This window comes from Salmo trutta, chromosome 14, assembly GCF_901001165.1.
Source record: "Salmo trutta chromosome 14, fSalTru1.1, whole genome shotgun sequence".
Taxonomy (NCBI): Eukaryota; Metazoa; Chordata; class Actinopteri; order Salmoniformes; family Salmonidae; genus Salmo; species Salmo trutta.
Genome location: NC_042970.1, coordinates 66,459,702 through 66,482,661, shown reverse-complemented (window position 1 = coordinate 66,482,661; position 22,960 = coordinate 66,459,702). Strand labels below are relative to the sequence as shown.

At 43.9% G+C, this 22,960-nt stretch overlaps 1 protein-coding gene across 2 annotated transcripts; it reads right to left on the bottom strand.

Moving 5' to 3' along the window:
* Positions 1-463: 463 nt before the first annotated feature.
* abcc10 (ATP-binding cassette, sub-family C (CFTR/MRP), member 10) lies at positions 464-22,914 on the bottom strand. 2 transcript variants are annotated; one of them, XM_029776994.1, is made up of 22 exons: positions 22,772-22,914; positions 20,953-21,169; positions 19,279-20,653; positions 18,789-19,016; positions 18,357-18,513; positions 18,032-18,195; positions 17,847-17,926; positions 17,562-17,733; positions 17,215-17,313; positions 16,791-16,980; positions 16,594-16,671; positions 16,221-16,406; positions 15,993-16,125; positions 15,503-15,695; positions 14,456-14,799; positions 13,937-14,106; positions 13,060-13,220; positions 12,481-12,734; positions 12,053-12,198; positions 3,866-3,963; positions 1,773-1,885; positions 464-1,629 (listed from the first exon to the last, which is right to left on the bottom strand). In XM_029776994.1, exons 2-22 carry the CDS (start codon positions 21,141-21,143, stop codon positions 1,494-1,496), a joined length of 4,668 nt encoding a protein of 1,555 aa, XP_029632854.1. In that variant the 5' UTR covers positions 21,144-21,169; positions 22,772-22,914; the 3' UTR covers positions 464-1,493. The 2 variants fall into 2 exon arrangements, with proteins under 2 accessions (XP_029632854.1, XP_029632856.1); XM_029776996.1 differs by having other exon boundaries at positions 20,953-21,154.
* Between the last annotated feature and the right edge of the window lie 46 nt (positions 22,915-22,960).

Sequence of the window (22,960 nt, the reverse complement as noted above, 5' to 3'; positions counted from 1 at the left end):
AGGTAGGCAGGGTGATCACTGAAACCTGGCCTCTCAAGACTGGAACTGTGAGATGGAGAGTGCTCAGTTTTTCTCCATCAACACACCAAGACAGGTGTACAAAAAAATTATTGTCTGTTTATATAACAAAAATGCAGAGGTGTGCCAAAGAGTTGTCTTGTTTCAAGGGAGGGGCAGCTAGGCGTTCATTCATGACTCACGGCATGATCTAGAGATTAAGACTTGAATAGAACTGATTTATGAGACATAACATTCTTACTATGTAACCATACCTTCTAAGGTGGGGCTACTCCTCCTTCCAATTACCATTAATGACAATTATGTAATCATACTGACATTTTGATCAACCCAAACAAAACAATAACATGGGATGTGTAAAACAGAAATATAACTAATGACTAATTATGACGATTATCAAAATGACGTTCAAGCAAACTCAATAAATAAAAACAGTGACAAGACGTGTAAAACCAGTAGAGACATTTTATTTTGAACATGCTACACCTTCATATTACTGTACATGAGAGTACTGACCACAAGTTAAAACGCTGTATGTAAAGGCGATTCTCCCTGAGTTGTTCTCTCTTACAGTATATTACAAAACAGAAACATTCTCAAATGACTGATATACAGTAGTTCTGCTACAGAATGGCTTGAAATCATCAGATGTAACAATATTGTGAGGAGCTTCCAAACAAATGTGCTCTGTGTGAATGGTAAACAAATAGAACATGAGTAACTTTAAATTGTCTTTATTTATCTCAGTCTATTCGTCTGCAACACGTCCATACAGCAAACAATGTGTAAACATGCATTTTATCAGTGTGAAGTATGTCCATTATTGTGCGCTCTGTCTAGCTATAACTATCATACTGCCAACAGACCAGGTGCAAGAGGAATCTCAGACATTCAGAAATGATTGACGATGCTGCAAAGTGAATGACTGACTTGCTCTAGGAAGACAACTTTTCAGTCAAAATCCATTATAGCTCTATAAAATACTCCCTTCAACACAAAATCAATTAAAGTACTTATTCCATGTTCCTTCATTACTGACACATCAGTTCCTTTGTACCACATTAACGTGTTTCCTGAATAAAAAGCAGAGAAATTCCACGACGCCCAGGTTAGAAAATTAACCCGGCTTCCTAAAATGTAGTAAAAGAAAAATCTCGCTTGGGTTGGACTATTCAGACCTTGCTCTCTGAGGTCAAATGTCAGTCGGTGGGCCTCAAGGCAGAAGTCTCAACCCTTAACCACAGATCTAGGATCAGATTACCCTACACTAAATTCTAACCTTAATGATTATGGGGGTGAATTTTTTTTAATTATCTGACCCTGGACCAGTAATTATTATAGGGCCAACTTCTACCACCTCCATTGGACAGGTCCACCGAGTCCGACCACCACTGCCCTCCTGTGGGGAAACCGAGAGAGAGAGAGATCCCCATTGACATTTCCCATTGTCTTTAGTCCTCTGATAGCTTCTCTTCTCACTCTCCCCTCCCACCAACCAGCTTGCAGAAAATGGAGTCGTCTCTTTGGCACAGATCAGCAGGGGTGTCAAACTCCACCACCTTCCCAGAATGCATCACCAGCACTCTGTCGGAGTCCAAGATGGTGTTGATCCTGTTGACAGAGAAAATCAAGGTGTCAGTTTAATAAAGTATGACATCAAATTACGTTATAAATGTACCATGAAAACTTCAGTATAAATGTCTACTAAAGCACTTAAGATTATTATGTAAAGTTGTGTTCACTGAATCATTTACCTATGGGCAATGGTGAGGACGGTCTTGTCTTGAAACTTCTCTCTGATTGTCTGTTGTAGCAGTTTGTCAGTCTTTTGGTCAACGCTGGCTGTAGCTTCGTCAATACACAGAATCTATAGAGAGGAAACAATGGTTGAGAGATAAAGCCATGTTAGTTTTTTATTTCACCTTTATTTAACCAGGTAGGCCAGCTGAGAACAAGTTCTCATTTACAACTGCGACCTGGCCAAGATAAAGCAAAGCAGTGCGACAAAAAACAACAACACAGAGTTACACATGGGATAAACAAAAGTACAGTCAATAACAATAGAAAAATGTATTTACAGTGTGCAAATGGAGTAAGGAGGTAAGGTAATAAATAGGCCATAGTAGCAAAGTAATTACAATTTTGAAAATTAACACTGGAGTGATAGATGTGCAGGTGATGATGTGCAAGTAGAAATACTGGTGTGCAAAAGAGCAAAAAAAGTAAATAAAAACAATATGGGGATGAGGTAGGTAGTTGGATGGGCTATTTACAGATGGGCTGTGTACAGCTGCAGCGATCGGTGAGCTGCTCAGATAGCTGATGCTTAAAGTTAGTGAGGGAGATATAAGTCTCCAACTTCAGCGATTTTTGCAATTCGTTCTAGCCATTGGCAGCAGAGAACTGGAAGTAAAGGCGGCTAAAGTAAGTGTTGGCTTTGGAGATGACCAGTGAGATATACCTGCTGGAGAGCGTGCTACGGGTGGGTGTTGTTATGGTGACCAGTGGGCTGAGATAAGGCGGAGCTTTACCTAGCAAAGACTTATAGATGACCTGGAGCCAGTAGGTCTGGCGACGAATATGTAGCGAGGGCCAGCTGACGAGAGCATACAGGTCACAGTGGTGGGTGGTATATGGGGCTTTGGTGACAAAACGGATGGCACTGTGATAGACTGCATCCAGTTTGCTGAGTAGAGTGTTGGAGGCTATTTTGTAAATGACATCGCCAAAGTCGAGGATCGGTAGGATAGTCAGTTTTACGAGGGTATGTTTGGCAGCGTGAGTGAAGGAGGCTTTGCTGCGAAATAGGAAGCCGATTCTAGATTTATTTGGGATTGGAGATGCTTAATGAGTCTGGAAGGAGAGTTTACAGTCTAGCCAGATATCTAGGTATTTGTAGTTGTCCACATATTCTAAGTCAGAACCGTCCAGAGTAGTGATGCTAGTCGAGCGGGCGGGTGCGGGCAGCGATTGGTTGAAGAGCATGAATTTAGTTTTACTAGCATTTAAGAGCAGTTGGAGGCCACAGAAGGAGTGTTGCATGGCATTGAAGCTCGTTTGGAGGTTTGTTAACACAGTGTCCAAAGAAGGGCCAGATGTATACAGAATGGTGTCGTCTGCGAAGAGGTGGATCAAGGAATCACCCGCAACAAGAGCGACATCATTGATGTATACAGAGAAGAGAGCCGGCCCGAGAATTGAACCCTGTGGTACCCCCATAGAGACTGCCAGAGATCCAGGCAACAGGCCCTCCGATTTGACACAATGAACTCTATCTGAGAAGTAGTTGGTGAACCAGGCGAGGCAGTCATTTGAGAAACCAAGGCTGTTGAGTCTGCCAATAAGAATACGGTGATGACTGTCTTTTATCGATGGCGGTTATGATATCGTTTAGTACCTTGAACGTGGCTGAGGTGCACCCGTGACCAGCTCGGAAACCGGATTGCACAGCGGAGAAGGTACAGTGGGATTCAAAATGGTCAGTGATCTGATTGTTAACTTGGCTTTCGAAGACTTTGGAAAGGCAGGGCAGGATGGATATAGGTCTGTAACAGTTTGGGTCTAGAGTGTCACCCCCTTTGAAGAGGGGGATGACCGCGGCAGCTTTCCAATCTTTAGGAATCTCTGAAGATACAAAAGAGAGGTTGAACAGACTAGTAATAGGGGTTGCAACAATGGAGGCGGATAATTTTAGAAACAGAGGGTCCAGATTGTCTAGCCCAGCTGATTGTCTAGTAATTAATATGGATGGTTGAATTCAAAGCCATGTTAGTAATTGGTATGGATGGATGAATTCAAAGCCATGTTAGTAATCGATATATGGATGATGGTGCGGGCTGGTTCTTACATTAGCTTCAGTCAGCAGAGCCCTGGCCAGACACAGCAGCTGTCTTTGTCCCAGAGAGAGAGACTTGCCCCGCTCTCCCACCTCAGCACCAAGACCACCTAAGATACACAGATGTTAGTGAGGCCACCTGACCGAACTCTTACAGACAGAAACATGAACTAATTACTACCGTCAGTCTCTTCCCTCCTTGTTCTTTCACTCTCACTTGGTTTGATACCAAACGTGAAAGTAGAATTAATTTCTTACAGGTACTAGACATACTATGTTTTTTTTTTAAATGGGTCTAATCTAGGGCTGTTGCGGTCATGACATTTTGTGATTGTAAAGCAAATAACTGCCGGTCACACAGTAATTGACCGTTAATTAACAAACACATTTAGCATCTCCTGGCTTCCACACTGATGTAGACCTTTGGAACCTATACATTTTAAAATGTCTAATAAATCTATGTAATATAACCTACACCATGACAATAAATCCATTATTTATTTTAGACAGGTCTAAAGAATCATGATATGAAGAAAATGTAGCCTATTTCAGAAGAACAGAATAGCATACTCTGAGTTGTCGTTATGTTAGGCCCTGATCTGGCTTTGCCATATGGCTGTGGGCTACACTAGTTCATTTAGCAGACAAGATTTTCTTAGAATTCCGTGGCATTATTTTATAGTATGAAGAATACAATTGAACATACAGTTGAAGTCGGAGGTTTACATACACTTAGGTTGGAGTCATTAAAACTCGTTTTTCCACCACTCCACAAATGTATTGTTAACAAACTATAGTTTTGGCAAGTCGGTTAGGACATCTACTTTGTGCATGACAAGTATTTTTCCAACAATTGTTTACAGACAGATTATTTCACTTATAACTCACTGTATCACAATTCCAGTGGGTCAGAAGTTTACATACACTAAGTTGACTGTGCCTTTAAACAGCTTGGAAAATTCCAGAAAATTATGTCATGGCTTTAGAAGCTTCTGATAGGCTAATTGACATTATTTGAGTCAATTGGAGGTGTACCTGTGGATCTATTTCAAGGCCTACCTTCAATCTCAGTGCCTCTTTGCTTGACATCATGGGAAAATCAAAAGAAGTCAGCCAAGACCTCACAAAAGAAATTGTAGACCTCCACAAGTCTGGTTCATCCTTGGAGCAATTTCCAAATGCCTGAAGGTACCACGTTCATCTGTACAAACAATAGCACGCAAGTATAAACACTATGGGACCATGCAGCCGTCATACCGCTCAGGAAGGAGACTTGTTGTCTCCAAGAGATGAACGTACTTTGGTGCGAAAAGGGCAAATCAATCCCAGAACAACAGCAAAGGACCTTGTGAAGATGCTGGAAGAAACAGGTACAAAAGTATCTATATCCACAGTAAAACGAGTCCTAGATCGACATAACTTGAAAGGCCGCTCAGCAAGGAAGAAGCCACTGCTCCAAAACCGCCATAAAAAAGCCAGACTACGGTTTGCAACTGCACATGGGGTCAAAGATCGTACTTTTTGGAGAAATGTCCTCTGGTCTGATGAAACAAAAATAGAACTGTTTGGCCATAATGACCATCATTATGTTTGGAGGAAAAAGGGGACCGCTTGCAAGCCGAAGAACACCATCCCAACCGTGAAGCACAGGGGTGGCAGCATCATGTTGTGGGGGTGCTTTGCTGCAGGAGGGACTGGTGCACTTCACAAAATATATGGCATCATGAAGATGGAAAATGATGTGGATATATTGAAGCAACATCTCAAGACATCAGTCAGGAAGTTAAAGCTTGGTTGCAAATGGTTCTTCCAAATGGACAATGACCCCAAGCATACTTCCAAAGATGCAGGAAAATGGCTTAAGGACAACAAAGTCAAGGTGGCCATCACAAAGCCCTGACCTCAATTCTTTAGAAAATGTGTGGGCAGAACTGAAAAAGTGTATGCGAGCAAGGAGGCCTACAAACCCGACTCAGTTACACCAGCTCTGTCAGGAGGAATGGGACAAAATTCACCCAGATTATTGTGGGAAGCTTGTGGAAGGCTACCTGAAACGTTTGACCCAAGATAAACAATTTAAAGGCAATGCTACCAAATACTAATTGAGTGCAAGTAAACTTCTGACCCACTGGGAATGTGATGAAAGAAATAAAGGCTGAAATAAATCACTCTCTACTATTATTCTGACATTTCACATTCTTAAAATAAAGTGGTGATCCTAACCGACCTAAGATAGGGAATTTTTACTTGGATTTAAATGTCAGGAATTGTGAAAAACTGAGTTGAAATGTATTTGGCTAAGGTGTATGTAAACTTCTGACTTCAACTGTAGCTGAATAAAATAGAAAGGATGTTTTCTCTTCTTTTTAATACATTCTAAGGCTGCAAGATGCGACTAAGGAAGATTTGAAAAAAGTTGCATGAAAGGCATGAGCTCTGCTTTGTTGCTTGTACAGGCTGCACACACTTCATCAGTCTCTCATTCACAATTTGACAAGCACTTGATAATGCCTCAAATTTCCCGGCGGCATCCCCCTAGTGTGGCCGTAATGCCCCCTTAATAACCTGTTGGGGCTAGGGGGCAGTATTTACACAGCCGGATAAAAAACGTACCCGATTTAAGCTGGTTACTAATCCTACCCAGTAACTAGAATATGCATATACTTATTATATATGGATAGAAAACACCCTAAAGTTTCTAAAACTGTTTGAATGGTGTCTGTGAGTATAACAGAACTCATTTGGCAGGCAAAAACCTGAGAGATTCCTTTACAGGAAGTGGCCTGTTTGACCATTTATTTGCTTTCTTTGACATCTCTTCCAAAAACTCAGGATCTCTGCTGTTACGTGACACTTCCCACGTCTCCAATGGGCTCTCAGAGCCCGGGAAAAACCTGAATGACGTAATTCAAAGCCCTGGCTGAAACACAGGAGCGCTTTTGCTAAGTGGTCTATCAGAGGACAAAGGACTTCATGCTCGTGCACTGTCCGCCCCCGTCTTTCTGTTTTTCCCTCTATTTACCGAAACGCAGATTCCCGGTCGGAATATTATCGCTTTTCTACGAGATAAATTGCATAAAAATTGATTTTAAACAGCGGTTGACATGCTTCGAAGTACGGTAATGGAATATTTTGAATTTTTTTGTCACGTTATGCGCCATACGCACGACCGTGATTTACCATTCTGATAGTGTCTAGAACGCACAAACAAAACGTCGCTGATGGAACATAACGATGGATTATTTGGGACCAAACCTACATTTGTTATTGAAGTAGAAGTCCTGGGAGTGCATTCTGACGAAGAACAGGAAAGGTAAGACCATTTTTCTTATAGGAAATATGATTTTGGTGAAGGCTAAACTTGCTGGGTGTCTAAATAGCTAGCCCGTGATGGCTGGGCTATGTACTTAGAATATTGCAAAATGTGCTTCATCCGAAAAGCTATTTTAAAATCGGACATATCGAGTGCATAGAGGAGTTCTGTATCTATAATTCTTAAAATAATTGTTATGCTTTTTGTGAACGTTTATCGTGAGTAATTTAGTAAATTGTTAGTAAATTCCCCGGAAGTTTGCGGGGGGTATGCTTTTTCTGAACGTCACATGCTAATGTAAAAAGCTGTTTTTTTATATAAATATGAACTTGATTGAACAGACATGCATGTATTGTATAACATAATGTCCTAGGTGTGTCATCTGATGAAGATCATCAAAGGTTAGTGCTGCATTTAGCTGTGATTTGGGTTTTTGTGACATTATATGCTAGCTTGAAAAATGGGTGTCTGATTATTTCTGGCTGGGTACTCTGCTGACATAATCTAATGTTTTGCTTTCGTTGTAAAGCCTTTTTGAAATCGGACAGTGTGGTTAGATTAACGAGAGTCTTGTCTTTAAATAGCTGTAAAATAGTCATATGTTTGAGAAATTGAAGTAATAGCATTTCAAACGTTTTGAAAATCACACCACAGGATTCAACTGGCTGTTACGTAGGTGGGACGATTTGGTGCCACCTAGCCCAGAGAGGTTAAAAAAAAACAATGCCTTTTTACGGCCAGTGGCAGTTGTGTGCTTGGTCTGAATATACAGTGCGTTCGTAAAGTACTCAGACCCCTTCACTTTTTCTACATTTTGTTACGTTACAGCCTTATTCTAAAATGTATTAAATACATTTTGTTCGTCAATCTACACACAATACCCCATAATGACAAAGCGAGAACAGGGTTTTAGCAAATTTAATAAAAATAAAAAAACTTTTAAAAGCAATGAGGCTGATGTAACAGATCAGAACATTTAGCTTAAAATGTTGATAAACTATTGGGCTATTTCTTCACATTATAAGCGCAGCAATACGTACACGGCAGTAGGCTATAAGCGCGAATGTTCCAAAATGCAATCAATTAGCAGGAAAACGCCATTCACAAAAATGACCATAAATGCGATTATGCATGTAATTCCTTATTGTAAAGGTGTATTTTTATGGTGAAAATAATTTTCCCCAAATTTGAAACTCGCATGCCGCCTATGTATGCACGTTAGGCTCTACACCGGTCATTAAGCGGATTAATGTGCTTAATTTTAAGAAGTTACTTGGCCACTTTAGTTGTAATTCAAACCTTATCAAAACATATAGGCCTATGGGCTAGGCTACATTAGGTGTTTCCTGCCTTAATGCACACAAGCGGCATCATTCAGAATTGATAATATATCATTCACAAGTGATAGGCTAATAATGTCACACATTAGACTATTCTCAAATCAACTCAAACTTTGTCACATGCGCCGAATACAACAAGTGTAGAGTTTACCGTGAAATGCTTACCGTAATTTCCGGACTATTAAGCGCACCTGAATATAAGCCGCACCCACTGAATTAAAAAAAAATATATATTTTGAACATAAATAAGCCGCACATGTCTATAAGCCGCAGGTGCCTACCGGTACATTGAAACAAATTAACTTTACACAGGCTTTAACGAAATACGGCTTATAACAAAAATAAATAGGCTTTAACGAAACACGGCTTGCAACAAAAAATAAAAAATTAGCAGTAAGCTTTAGTTGTCTTTTTGCACCGAGTCAATTCCTCACGCTGCTGTTTCCAACGTCTTATCATCAACTCATTTAGACCAAGCTCCCGTGCAGCAGCTCTATTTCCTTTTCCAACAGCCAGATCAATCGCCTTCAACTTGAAAGCTGCATCATATTCATTTCTCCGTGTCTTTGCCATGATGAGGGTGACAAAATGACTACCGTAATCAGAATGATGGGAAGTTTGAGAGCGCTCGATTTAATCTAAACAGTAAACAAAAAAGTTGTTTGACCGTAACCCATTCGGCAATTTCATTGGTCTAATGAAAGCTTCATGCCGCCAAAAAACTGAGCACGTCACAGAATGTTTTTTTGGAGAAAAAAACATTTGAAAGCGGGAAAAATCCATATATTAGCCGCGTCATTGTTTAAGCCGCGAGGTTCAAAGCCTGGGAAAAAAGTTGCGGTTTATAGTCCGAAATTTACGGTACTTACAAGCCCTTAACTAACAGTGCAGTTGAAGAAGAAGAAAATATTTACCAAGTAGACTAAAATAAAAAGTTATAATAAAAAGTAACACAATAAGAATAACATAACGAGGCTATATACAGGGGGCACCGGTACTGAGTCAGTGTGCTGGGGGTTAGGCTAGTTGAGGTTAAAAAAAAATGGAAATGGGGGGTTAATGTAAATTGTCCGGTGGTAATTTCATGAATTGTTCAGCAGTCTTATGGCTTGGGGGTAGAAGCTGTTGAGGAGCCTTTTGGTCCTAGACTTGGTGCTCCAGTACCTCTTGCCGTAGCAGAGAAAACAAGTCTATAACTTGGGTGACTGGAGTTTCTGACAATTTTATAGGCTTTCCTCTGACACCACCTATTATATAGGTCCTGGATGGCAGGAAGCTTGGCCCCAGTGATGTACTGGGCCGTTCACACTACCCTCTGTAGCGCCTTACGGTCAGATACCAAGCAGTTGCCATACCAGGCGGTGATGCAACCGGTTAGGATGCTCTCGATGGTGCAGCTGTAAAACCTTTTGAGGATCTGGGGACCCATGCCAAAACTTTTCAATCTCCTGAGGGGGAAAAGTTTTTGTCATGCCCTCTTCACGACTGTCTTGGTATGTTTGGACCATGATAGTTCGTTGGTGATGTGAACACCAAGGAACTTGAAACTCTCGACCCGCTCCACTACAGACCCGTCGATGTTAATGGGGGCCTGTTCGGCCCGCCTTTTCCTGTAGTCCACGATCAGCTCCTTTGTCTTGCTCACATTGAGGGAGAGCTTGTTGCCCTGGCACCACACTGCCAGTTCTCTGACCTCCTCCATATAGGACGTCTCATCGTTGTCGGTGATCAGGCCTACCACTGTTGTGTCGTCAGCAAACTTAATGATGGTGCTGGAGTTGTATTTGGCCACGCAGTCGTGGGTGAACAGGGAATACAGGAGGGGACTAAGTACACACCCCTGAGGGGCCCCAGTGTTAAGGAACAGCGTGGCAGATGTGTTGTTGCCTACGCTTACCACCTGGGGGCGGCCCGTCAGGAAGTCCAGGATCCAGTTGCAGAGCGAGGTGTTTAGTCCCAGAGTGCTTAGCTTAGTGATGAGCTTCGTGGGCACTATGGTGTTGAGCTGAGCTGTAGTCAATGAACAGCATTCTCACATAGGTGTTCCTTTTGTCCAGGTGAGAAAGGGCAGTGTGGAGTGCGATTGCGTCATCTGTGGATCTGTTGGGGCGGTATGCGAATTGGAGTGGGTCTAGGGTGTCCGGGAGGATGCTGTCGATGTGAACCATGACCACCCTTTCAAAGCACTTCATGGCTACCGACGTGAGTGCCACGGGGTGGTAATCCTTTAGGCAGGTTACCTTCGCTTCCTTGGGCACAGGGACTATGGTGGTCTGCTTGAATCTATACACTTAAATAGCAAATGAAGGAAACTTTTCCCGTGGTTAACTTTAATGCCAGCCAGGTAGGCTATACTTCTGTTTTAAAGCAAAGCAATGTGTTTAATATTAGGAAAGCCTAGCTTATAGAAAGCTGATGGGATCCTCCTCTTTTTAATAGAGGCCATCAAAACACTTTTCTCCCGCAATTGCATATCCTATAGAAATGTTGCGCAACATGAGCTCATGAAGTGTTTGATTTGATTTTCGATTACATTTGCATTGATGTCAGAGTGATTAGAAGGACAATAGAGTGCTGAGTACCAGGCAGTTAGCAAGTTTGGTAGGCTACTAATGACGATCAGCCGCATCAGAGCTTGGAGAAGCCTAGTTACCATGACTAAACGGTCACGTGGAATTTGACTGCCGGTGTGGCGGTAATACGGTCACCCTAACAGCCCTAGTCTAATCATAGAATGACATATAGATGCATATATTACATATAGAATCGCTATTAATGTCATATGATTGCCGTGTCATATAACTTTTATCATGTATTAACTTTTAATGTGGTATAAAAACAACCAGTCATGAGGTTTTCACTTGATTGTGAAACAATCACTTCAAAAGGCACTCCTGTTAGCTACACACGTACGTTTGTCCACTCACAAAATAATTCCAGCATCCACAGTGCACCCGCAATTTTCTGAATGGAAAGACAAATCTGTTACAAAAAAACTAAAAGTGTAATGACATTCGTCGATTGTCATTAGGCCCACTACACTTGTAGCCTGTCTTGATGCATCCAATGCTGTACGTGTGCATCTCGGTCACTTATCTCCGCCTTGGCAACATTTTTGTGTTCTCTTCGAATCACAGCGCAATTTAGAGGGTATACGGACCGATTTCAAGACAACTCACTCATTTTCATGCAACTGACATGCGGTAATGTTAAATAATGGTGTAATTGCATATAGTTTTCTTGGTATTTCCTTTTAATTATTGCGATGGGCCACGTTTTACCAGGACGGCATACCACCAGTATTTATTTTGTCGGGACATGGTACCGGCTTGCTTTCACCCGTTTGATACCCCTCTTCTCTCCATTGGTCTCTCATTCTGTTTGTCTGTTTAATTCAACTACTCTTCCTATTTCTTATCTGCTATATCACCCTCTCATTTGCATGCTTTTTCATCATCCATCTCCCTTCTATCACAATCACCCTCCTCTACTGGCCTCAATCCTCTCTTCCCCCTCTCTTTCTCTCCCACCCTCCCTCTTTCTCACCGATGCGGTTGATGACAGGGCTGAGGTGACAGTGTTCCAGGACCTCCAGTAGCTGGGGGTCAGGGTGACGTCCACATGGGTCCAGGTTCTCCCTCACTGTCCCGCTGAACATGAACGGGTCCTGGGGGATGATGGCCAGTTTGGACCTGCAGGGGGAGCCACAAATACAGTGTGAAAGATTGATCTGTCAACTACTCTAGATTCATGAATGAATGAAGGAACACAGATTTTTTGTAGTTCAAAATATGTAGACGGGCTCGATGAATGTCATCACCTATAAAGGGCTTTTATTACAGATGCACAGATCACCATCATCATCCAAGTACACAATAATGTTGAGTCTAGCAGTTGGAAAAGTACAAAAAAACATTAAAATCCATTATCATACCACCACCATACTCATCAACATCATCTCTTAATCCTCTCACCTGAGCTGGGCCAGTCCCACCTGTCTGGTGTCCACTCCGTCCAGTAAGATCTGACCCTGGTTCAGCTCCACCATGCGGAAGAGGGCCAGGAACAGGGTGGACTTTCCTGAGCCCGTCCGGCCCACCACCCCCACCTTCTCCCCAGGCCGGACCACCAGGCTCACCCCGTCCAGGGCGTTGGGCAGGCCCTCTCTGTAGGACAGCACGGCCCCACGGAACTCCACCCAACCCTGCTCCGGCCACGAGGTGGGCACCTATGGTAAAGAAGGAAGTAGATGGGTCCTCAGTCATCTTACAAATGTACTTGTTTTCTATTCCCCTGAATGGCCACTTCAGTAAGAAGTAACTGACCAGGCTAAAAGACCCAAAGAACTTGAACAAATAGATTTAGTAATTTTAGAAATAACATCTATCCAACACCTCATAAAGACAACCACTGAAAACCTGCCACATAACCTTCAAAAGGTCTACAGAGTGGCGTACACTTCTGACATTGAAAAAAAGGAATTGTGAAACCCGCTCAATGAGGTGCAGCTGAGTGGTATGCTACAAGACACACGCCCTCACAGGACTCCTCACCTGTGGGTTGCTGTGTTGTGGCTCAGTGGGCAGGGTGGTTGAGTACTCCTCGGTGCGCTCCACACTCACCAGCTGCATCTCTGTCTGGGTGAAGCTGAAGATGAGGCCTGACAGCAGGCCTGTGATGGACAGAGCATAGGACAGGGACAGACCCACCAGACCTGTTAGGGAGAACACCCATAGGACAAACAGTTAAGGCCTAGACACAGCAAACAGGACATGTCTAGAGTATACTCAATACAAAAGAATATTGCCCTCAGAACAGCCTCAATTCGTCAGGGCATGGACTCTACAAGGTGTCAAAAGCGTTCCACAGGGATGCTGACCCATGTTGACGCCAATGATTTCCACAATTGTGTCAAGTTGGCTGGATGCATTTTGGGTGGTGGACCATTCTTGATATACACGGGAAACTGATGCGCATGGAAAAACCCAGCAGTGTTGCAGTTCTTGACACAAACGGTGCGCCTGGCACCTACTACAAAACCCTTTAAGGCACTTAAATATTTTGTCTTACCCATTCACCCTCTGAATGGCACACACACAATCCATGTCTCAATTTTCTCATGTCTTAAAAATCCTTTAACCTGTCTCCTCCCCTTCATCTACACTGATTGAAGTTGATTGTACAAGTGACATCAATAAGGGATCATAGCTTTCACCTGGATTCACCTGGTCAGTCTATGTCATGGAAAGAGAAGGTGTTCTTAATGTTTTCTACTCTCAGTGTACATGTACTGATACTATTTCTAGATTCTCCTCTGCAGCAGCCTCAACAACTAGTAGACATCAACAGTGTAATCTGAGTCAAGGCCTGTGTGGTGCTAAGCCTGTGCTGACTATGGGACACATGCTAACATGCTAGCTGGCTGCTCACCTGGGTCGATGGATTTGAACTGGTGCTGGACGACGGCGATCACGCCGATGCCCGTTACCACGACAACGCCGATCATCTGCAGGCGGATGTCCAGCCACTGCATGGCGGCGTTGCTAAGGAACAGACAGCGCTGGTTCTGCTCCAGGCGCCGCTCGTTCTCCTCCTCGAATCTGGAGCCACAACAGAGAACATGAACCTCCTTCCACTCAAAGGTTACCTAATTCATGCATTGACAGCAATATTTCAGCTGTAACCGCAGGCAGACAACTGTGTATTTATACTGAAATCCTATTCACTTATTTTTACATTTTCAAATATTACAGTAGTAGCCAGCACAAAAAACATGTTTTGGCTTGGACCTTGGACTGGTCCTAGAGAGGTACAGTTTAAGCAGGCTTTTGTGCCAGCTCAGCACTAACCGCTAACACCCCTGATTCAACTAGCCAAATCAAAGTTGGTAACCACAGATCTAGGTTGGCCCAAAATATCAATTCCTCATTCTAACTTTACCGTCCTCACCTGGAGGCACTGGAACTTGCTCGGATGGTACCCAGGCCACTCAGCGTCTCAGAGAAATGCGAATACACCGGCGAGAGGGTGAGGCTGCACAGACGCTTTAGGTCTCTGGATGTGTGTCGGTAGAAGCGCTGTGTGCAGTGGTAAAGCAGGCCCAGGGGAAGCAGGGGCACTAGGACCCAGGGCAGGCCGTAGCTCATCACTACCAGCATGCCCAGTAGGCCGAAGATGTTAGCCAGCAGGATGTTGAGGAAGAAAGGGAGAGTATCGTCCACGCTGTACAGGTCGGAGGAGAAGCGGTTAAGGACACGGCCCAGTGGTGTAGTGTCGAAGAAGGTAACTGTAGCCTGGATTGATATAGAGAGGCGAGTCAGGGTTAGTTAGGTGTGTTTGTACTCTATCATGGCAATGTAAATAGTAAACATTACAAACACGTGGATTAAGGTGGTCTAGCAGTCTAAACCGCTGCCTCCCGATCACATATAGCGCTGCAGCATGGGACCAATGCCTTTTCAGCCTAAAACTAGCTTTCTCACTGTCTCTCCTCTATCCAATAAAGCATTTTTGTTTATGTACAAAAAAATGTATGTATAATAATATGCCATATATATATATATATATATATATATATATATATATATATATATATATATATAAAATTACAAGCAGTACCCAACACTAGAAATGTGTGGACACACAACAAGTACACTGTAAATTATTTGAAAGCATCAACTCTCACACCAGTGGAGGCTGCTGAAGGGAGGACGGCTCATAATAATGGCTGGAATGGAGTCAATGGAGTGGTATCAACCACATGGAAACCACATCTTTGATGTGTTTGATACCATTCCATCGACTCCATCCAGCCATTACTATGAGCCATCTTCCCCTCAACTGCTCTCAGTTGAACAATGAGAATTGAACAATGAGAATTTTTCAGAAAAAAATCATATTTATGCTACAAATTTAAAATACTGCCTTTGCATGATTGAAACCATGACCATGACTAAACCAGTTTCCCGAGGGGTCAACTGAACAGAAAATGCCCACCTTGAGGACTGTGTCCAGCAGTCTGTTGTGGACGACCGATGCTGCACGGATGCCTCCATAGGCGAAGAGGAAGGCTCGGATGGCGGTGAAGATCGTGTTAGCCCCCGCAATGGAACCGTAAACTGTCAGATAGAACTTCACCTCTGAGCTCATGTTGGCGAAAGGTGTCGTTTCCATAATACTGACCGGGTACCTGGAGATAAGGGGAGAAAACACACATTTTAATATGCAATTGCTTAATAAATCTTGTCATGCGTGTGTGCTGCATCATGGATGTCTGTGGGATTTGACACCTCTATGAAACCTAATCCTTTTACTGCACAATCTAAAATATTTAGAGGCTCTGTCTATAAATGTATCTAAGTATGACTTAAAGCAGTGTGGAGTCGTAAGTGGATTATATAAGAGGAATCACACTGCACATTCTGAGTAATTGGAATCTTATCTAGGGTATCAGTCCCAACGTTGTAAGAACCTTTATCTAACTTACATTAGTCCTCCAGGAGAGAATAGCAGCATATGTGGTGAGCTGTAGGCAGGCATTAGAACACTCTGGGCGGAACCATTGTTCTTCAGGTTAGAGATCCAGTGGGACAGCCACCAGTCAGACACATTCTTAGAGGCTGAGGGACAGAGACAGCAAAATGTGCAAAACATATACAAGCCTGCAAAGGCAACAGAAGTGTGATGTGATTAAGGCACCAGGTGGTCACTGTACCTTGCATGAGGAGTAGGGACAGTAGGATGGAGACAGCCAAAGCCCCTCCTACCGCTCTCCAGTAGGCGTGGTAAACCTTCCAGGCCAGCCCGCCCACAGCCTTCTGCTCCTCCCCTGACAGTGAAGACTCCACCTCTGCAAACAGCTCATTGGACGGGCCCTGCTCCTCCTCTCGCTCAATAACATCTGATTCAAGTCAGAATGCACATAAAAACACCTGGCAATTTTTCCATACAGTAGTCCACCACTCAATTCAAGATGTAGAAATTAATTAAATGGAGCTTCGTTCCTCTGCATCAGTGATATTAGCACTATGTCGCAAGCAATATATTCCAAAAACACAATGCTAAGAGACATTAATGACTACGGGTACCTTTCTCCTTTGCATTACTGTCATTCTTCCGGTTCTTGGGCACTGCTTCTACCAAAGGAAGGACCTCTTCAGGTGTACCTATTTAAAACGAATGAGAAGGACATACAGAGTTTATTCAGACATATAAATGTGTTAACACAGAAAAGTAATTAATTATTCCATTATCAATTGAAGAACATAAGGCCAGAGTTCACTACCAGTTTTAATAATTGTTCCATTGTCCATGAGAATCACCACATCAGCTTTGTCCACAAACTCTATGCGGTGGGTGCAAAGGATTCTGGTCTTGCTCCTGAGGATTCCCATGATGCATCTCTCCATGAGGTGATGGGCCACGTCAGTGTCTACTGCTGCCAGTGGATCGTCCAGGAGGAAAATGTCTTTCTCCTTATGTGTTTAAAAGAGAGAGGGGGAGTATGCAGATGTGTGCAAGAGAGATAAAGACAAAAAGAGAAATTGACATTCAGTACAAAAATCTAATCATTGAATGTTTTCTGCTATCCAAACTCCTAACCTGGTAAAAGCTTGCTTGTTAAATAAAGTTGGAGATTCACTGAAACACAGTCTCTGTCTTTTCTAGATGGCTGTTGTGCTACCATGGATTCTGGTGAGGACTCTTACCATGTAAACAGCTCTGGCCAAGGCCAGGCGAGCTTTCTGTCCTCCACTCAGATTAACTCCGTTCTCTCCCACCTCGGTCCTGTCCCCATTAGGCAGAATCTGGACAAACAATACAATTCAGTCAAATACTTTCATATGCACCGAGTTTGGAATTTGTGTTTATAACAGTCATTGGATATATCACAAATATATTAGGGGTTGTCAAGTAAAGCTTGTACTTGGCCAAAATAAAATGGAACATTGGAGAACGGTAGCATTGAGGTTGTCTGTGAGGATAAGAGAGATTGAAGTAGAGACAGAAACAAATAAAGAGAGTGAAAAAGAAAAAGAGAGATGGTGAGTCTCACATTGATGTCGTCTGTGAGTGCACAGGCCTCCACCACGGCCTGGTAGAAGGAACTGTTGTAGTCTCTGCCAAACAGGATGTTGTCCCGAACTGTTGCATGCTGGATCCACGGCTCCTGAGCGGCTAGACCAAACCCATTCTCCCTGCCCTGGACGTATACAACACCTGCACGCCTACAGAGGGAAGTAATAACTCAATGATAGATCCAAAAAGGTCATTGAAATAAACAAACAAAACAAATTTACTTGAGCTTTGTAAACTTAGTAAATGAGGCAATGAGCACTACCTGTTGAGTTCTCCAGTGATGGCTGCCAGTAACGAGCTCTTCCCACAGCCCACCTTGCCCACCACAACAACTAGGGATCCCTGACGGACAAGAAAAAAAGCATTACAACATTGCAGTGATTAGATGGTAGACCCCATAATTTACACACTGTATAGGTTACATAGTTTGTGATGCAGGGTACACACCTTAGTGATGGTGAGGTTGAGGCTATGGAGCAGCAGACTTCCTTTGGTGGATTCAGTCTCAGAGCCTGTATCTCCCTCTGTGGGGTGGTCTGGCCCCCCAGGCCCCTGCCATGAGAATGTGCCCTGACTCATCACAATGGTGTCCTGGGGGTCCTCAGGGGCCACTGTAAGTTGGAGCCACAAAGTCAATGAAAATCATTCATACACATATTTGCATATCTCACTTTCATAGACAGAGTTATTGCACATGTATTAATTAATAATGTATGTACAAGCAAAATGTACTTTATTTATGCTGCGCACGTACATACACACACACACCTACCATGACTGAAGTATGCATCGAGGTCCTGGTTGGGCAGCTTGAGGAAGCGTTGGATGCGGTCCAGGGACACCTTGGCCTCCAGGGTACCGTTGAGGACCCAGGGGAAGCTGTTGAGGGGGAGAATCAGCATGCCCACTAGAGCCAGTGTGGTGAACACCTGCAATGGGGGAGGGAAAGTGTCCCTATTCGAATTAGTCTCATGTACCCACATCCTCATTGTGTTCCTGGGTATCAGCTAGTAGGTCTTTCAACAGTTAATACGTCTCTTCCCATGTCCATTTTGGCATAGCCACCACTTGGAATGTTCTATCCGAAACATTACTTCATACAAGGTGGTATGCTAGTGAGGACATTGGAACAGATTGATTGCAAAATAGTTTGCTCACATTTAAAAGCGAAGCGCTCTAGTTTCACAAAATGAAACATGCCTACCTTGGCTGCAGTGAGCTCATGGCCGAGCAGCACATATGTGACGAAGGTGATGATAGATATGACTACGGGTAGAGCTCCCCAGGTGTACACACACAGAGCATCCAGGTACTTAATGGCCTTGAGGTGGGACAGCTCTTGCCTCCGACAAGCTGCTATCTTCTGGGCAAAGTAGGCCTCCCAGTTGTAGAACTTGATGACTCGTATTCCAAAGAGGACCTCTGTCATTAGCTGGAAGGCAAGGACAGGGCAGACAGACGACATTGAATGAGTTCACATCTCACATCTGATATCAAAGTATTTTAATATAAAAGCTGTAGGACTAGGTCTACAAGAACCCGTACAGTATGTATGAAGTTGTATAATGCAATTACTACGTTATAACTACTTAATAGTACTACTCTAAACATAATAGTGTCCATATTGATGTTTGCTATGGTTGGTGTGTTAAGATAAAAGTCAAAGATAGCCAAAGCCATAGAGAATTTCTCACCTTGACACGACTATCCTTATGTGTGAGCATGTGCTTGTTATTCTCCATGATCTTCGAGGCCAGCACCTTATTGAGCGGCACCAGCAGCAGAGCCACACCCAGTCCTCCTAGGAAGGCCACGCCCACCTGCAGGTAGAGCAGGTAGAGGGCAATAGAGAACTGGAAGGGCAGACTCCACATCTCGTGGAAACTGTTGAAGAAGTTGACCACGCGGTCCGTGTCTGTGCTCATGAAGTTGACCACCTCACCCAAGGTGAACCGCGCCGCCAGGCCGCCGCCGTTGACCCGCAGTGCTTTGCCGTAGATGGAGGAGACGAGGGCGGCGCGCGCCGAGAGTGAGACCTTTGAGACCTCAAAGACGAAGAGGTTCCGGATGAGGGCGGAAAATAAGGTGCTGAAGAAGAGGCCTGTGGCACACCAGGCCCCCCGGCTGAAGGGGGCCCCCTCCTCCTCCATGTATGTCACCAGGCTGCTGAGGAGCAGGGGCCCCGCAAAGCCCAGCATGTTGCCCGCTAGCTTCAGCACACCAAGCAGGTAGTAGCGCAGCCCGAAGGCTTTGTGCAACACTTTTAACAGTCCTACCTCCACTGCTATACCAGATAGTTCCTCCTGGAGGGGTGAAGTCCATGTTCCATTCTGTAGGCTCATGTTTGCAGGCCTGGGTGTAGTGTTCCCTCTCTGTGTTGCTGCCCGCTGTTGGCAGTCCTCCCAGCAGCGGAGGAAGTGTCGGCGCACTGCGCTTGTGCGCAGTCTCCGAGGAAGGAGATAGACGTCGCATGGCCTCTCCAGCTCCCCGCGCCGCCCGCGCCTCAGCAGAGGGTTCAACCACAGGTACAGCAGGCGGGAGATGCAGCCACTGCCATCCTCTGCCACCATCGCTCCCGTTTCCTGGTAGGAACTCTCTGGGATGAGGAGAGAGCTGTCTGCATCATTGACGGACATGGAGGTGTAACTCCCTTCACCGACGCAGGGAGCAGCGAAGGCCAGGAGATAGACCAGGAGAGGGAGTCCCCGGGCGGCTGCGAGCACCAGCCGTGCCACTCTAAGGGGCTCCGCCAGGTCCAGGTAGGTGGTATCCTGGGCATAAGCCAGCAGGGTGACCACCAGGTTAGGGATAGGCAACAGCACCAGCAGTAGTAACAAAGAGGGACCCCTGGTTCTTCTATGGATGGACCTCTGGAGGACAAGCAGGGCCCCAAAGTGGACCAGCCAGGACAGAATGGCACATCCATCAGCTAGGACGTCCAGGTACATGTCCCCCCGGTGGAGGAGGGCCACCAGGACCAAGTCCCCCACAAAGAACAGGGCCACCAGCAGGGCCGAGACCAACCTGAGGCCCCAGCCACATGGGGGAGAGGACCGGAGGAGGCTGCATCTGTGTAATGCAAAAGGATAAAATGGTAGATGAGCTGTCTGAAATATGGCCTGGCTAGATATAATAACTGATAAAGATGCCGATCTACAGAATGGGATCCAGTACAGACATGAACTAGACATGAACTTACTGTTCTGGAGGTAGAAATCATGCATCTTTATTTTACCTAGGTACATGTAGGTACAATATGCGGGCCTGTATCACATGCTACTGTATGTGCTGTAGGATTAATAGTGGCCAGAATGCTCTAGCCTACGCCTTGTGATTTTGTGAGCAGCCTGACTGTGACCTAACGTTACCTCTGAGCACTCAGGTAGCAGGCACTGAAGACGGCCACCACAGTGTGAGCCAGGGCTCCCAGAACCAGCTGGTTAAAACAGGGGCTGATGGCTCCATCCCGCCACACTGGGAACGGGTCAAGGGTGTCCGTGTGGCACAGGCCAGAGATTAACTCACTGGGGCCAAAATCAGCCACCACACCTCTCCCCATTCTCCAAGCATCTGGGGAAAAGATATCTACACAACTTACACTACCGTTCAAAAGTTTGGGGTCACTTAGAAATGTCCTTGTTTTTGAAAGAAAAGCACATTTTTTGTCCATTAAAATAACATCAAATTGATCAGAAATACAGTGTAGACATTGTTAATGTTGTAAATGACTAGTAGCTGGAAACGGCCAATTTTTTATGGATTATCTACATAGGCGTACAGAGGCCCATTATCAGCAACCATCACTCCTGTGTCCAATGGCACATTGTGTTAGCTAATCTAAGTTGATCATTTTAAAAGGCTAATTGATCATTAGGAAAACCTTTTGCAATTATGTTAGCACAGCTGAAAACTGTTGTTCTGATTAAAGAAGCAATAAAACTGGCCTTCTTTAGAGTAGTTGAGTATCTGGAGCATCAGCATTTGCAGGTTCGATTACAGGCTCAAAATAACCAGAAACAAAGAACTTTCTTCTGAAACTCGTCAGTCTATTCTTGTTCTGAGAAATGATGGCTATTCCATGCGAGAAATTGCCAAGAAACTGAAGATCTCATACAACACTGTGTACTACTCCCTTCCCAGAACAGCGCAAACTGGCCCTAACCAGAATAGAAAGACGAGTGGGAGGCCCCAGTGCACAACTGAGCAAGAGGACAAGTACATTAGAGTGTCTAGTTTGAGAAACAGACACCTCATAAGTCCTCAACTGGCAGCTTCATTAAATAGTACACCAGTCTCTTAAATAGTACACCAGTCTCAACATCAACAGTGAAGAAGTGACTCCTCTGTCCAGTGTCTGTGTTCTTTTGCTCATCTTAATCTTTTATTTTCATTGGCCCATCTGAGATATGGCTTTTTCTTTGCAACTCTGCCTAGAAGGCAAGCATCCCGGAGTCGCCTCTTCACTGTTGACTCACTGTTGACTTTGAGACTGGTGTCAGTGGAACACAGGAGTGATGGTTGCTGATAATGGGCCTCTGTACACCTATGTAGATTGTCCATTAAAAATCAGCCGTTTCCAGCTACAATAGTCATTTACAACATTAACAATGTCTACACTGTATTTCTGATCAATTTGATGTTATTTTAATGGACAAAAAAAATGCTTTTCTTTCAAAAACAAGGACATTTCTAAGCGACCCAAAACTTTTGAACGGTAGTGTATGTAACTACATTTTTAACGTGACTGATTTAAATATGCAGTTGACTACAACTAGACCTACCTGTGTTTAGCTCGTCAAACAGGTTGGGCTTTTAATAAGGGTGAGTTTAAATAGGCTACAGCACAGTTCTGTACTAGCTAGCTACACTACATATATAGCTAAATGATTTGTTTTAAGAAATGTGTTTGTCTCTCAATAAGCAGTCTACTGTCAACTCATTTGAAGGCCTCTATGATTCAGTTGCACATGGTTTAGCTAGCTGTCATATTCTACTGGTCAGCCACACTTGCTTGGGGGGAACATTTGTAAACATTGGGATGAGGGGCTAGCAAATCTCTCAACAGCAGCGTGTGTTATTGTTCGTCAAGTTAATTAAACATTGCCTTTTGCATGATATAAAGCGTATATATGGCAACACTCTCTCTGAAACTTGGGATAACACAATTGTCAATATAAAGTTAAATACCTGTTTACAGCTTTGGATTTATTGGGGAATGTAGCATTTGGTGGCGGAGCATCAGCAGTGTGACAACTTCCGGTGACGAGATGCATAGATGTTTTTCTCCAAAGCGTTCGCAATTGTATACAAAATGTATAAAGATTAGAATGAAGTTACAATAACTTTCTAGATTAGAAATCCAAATTAAAAACATAT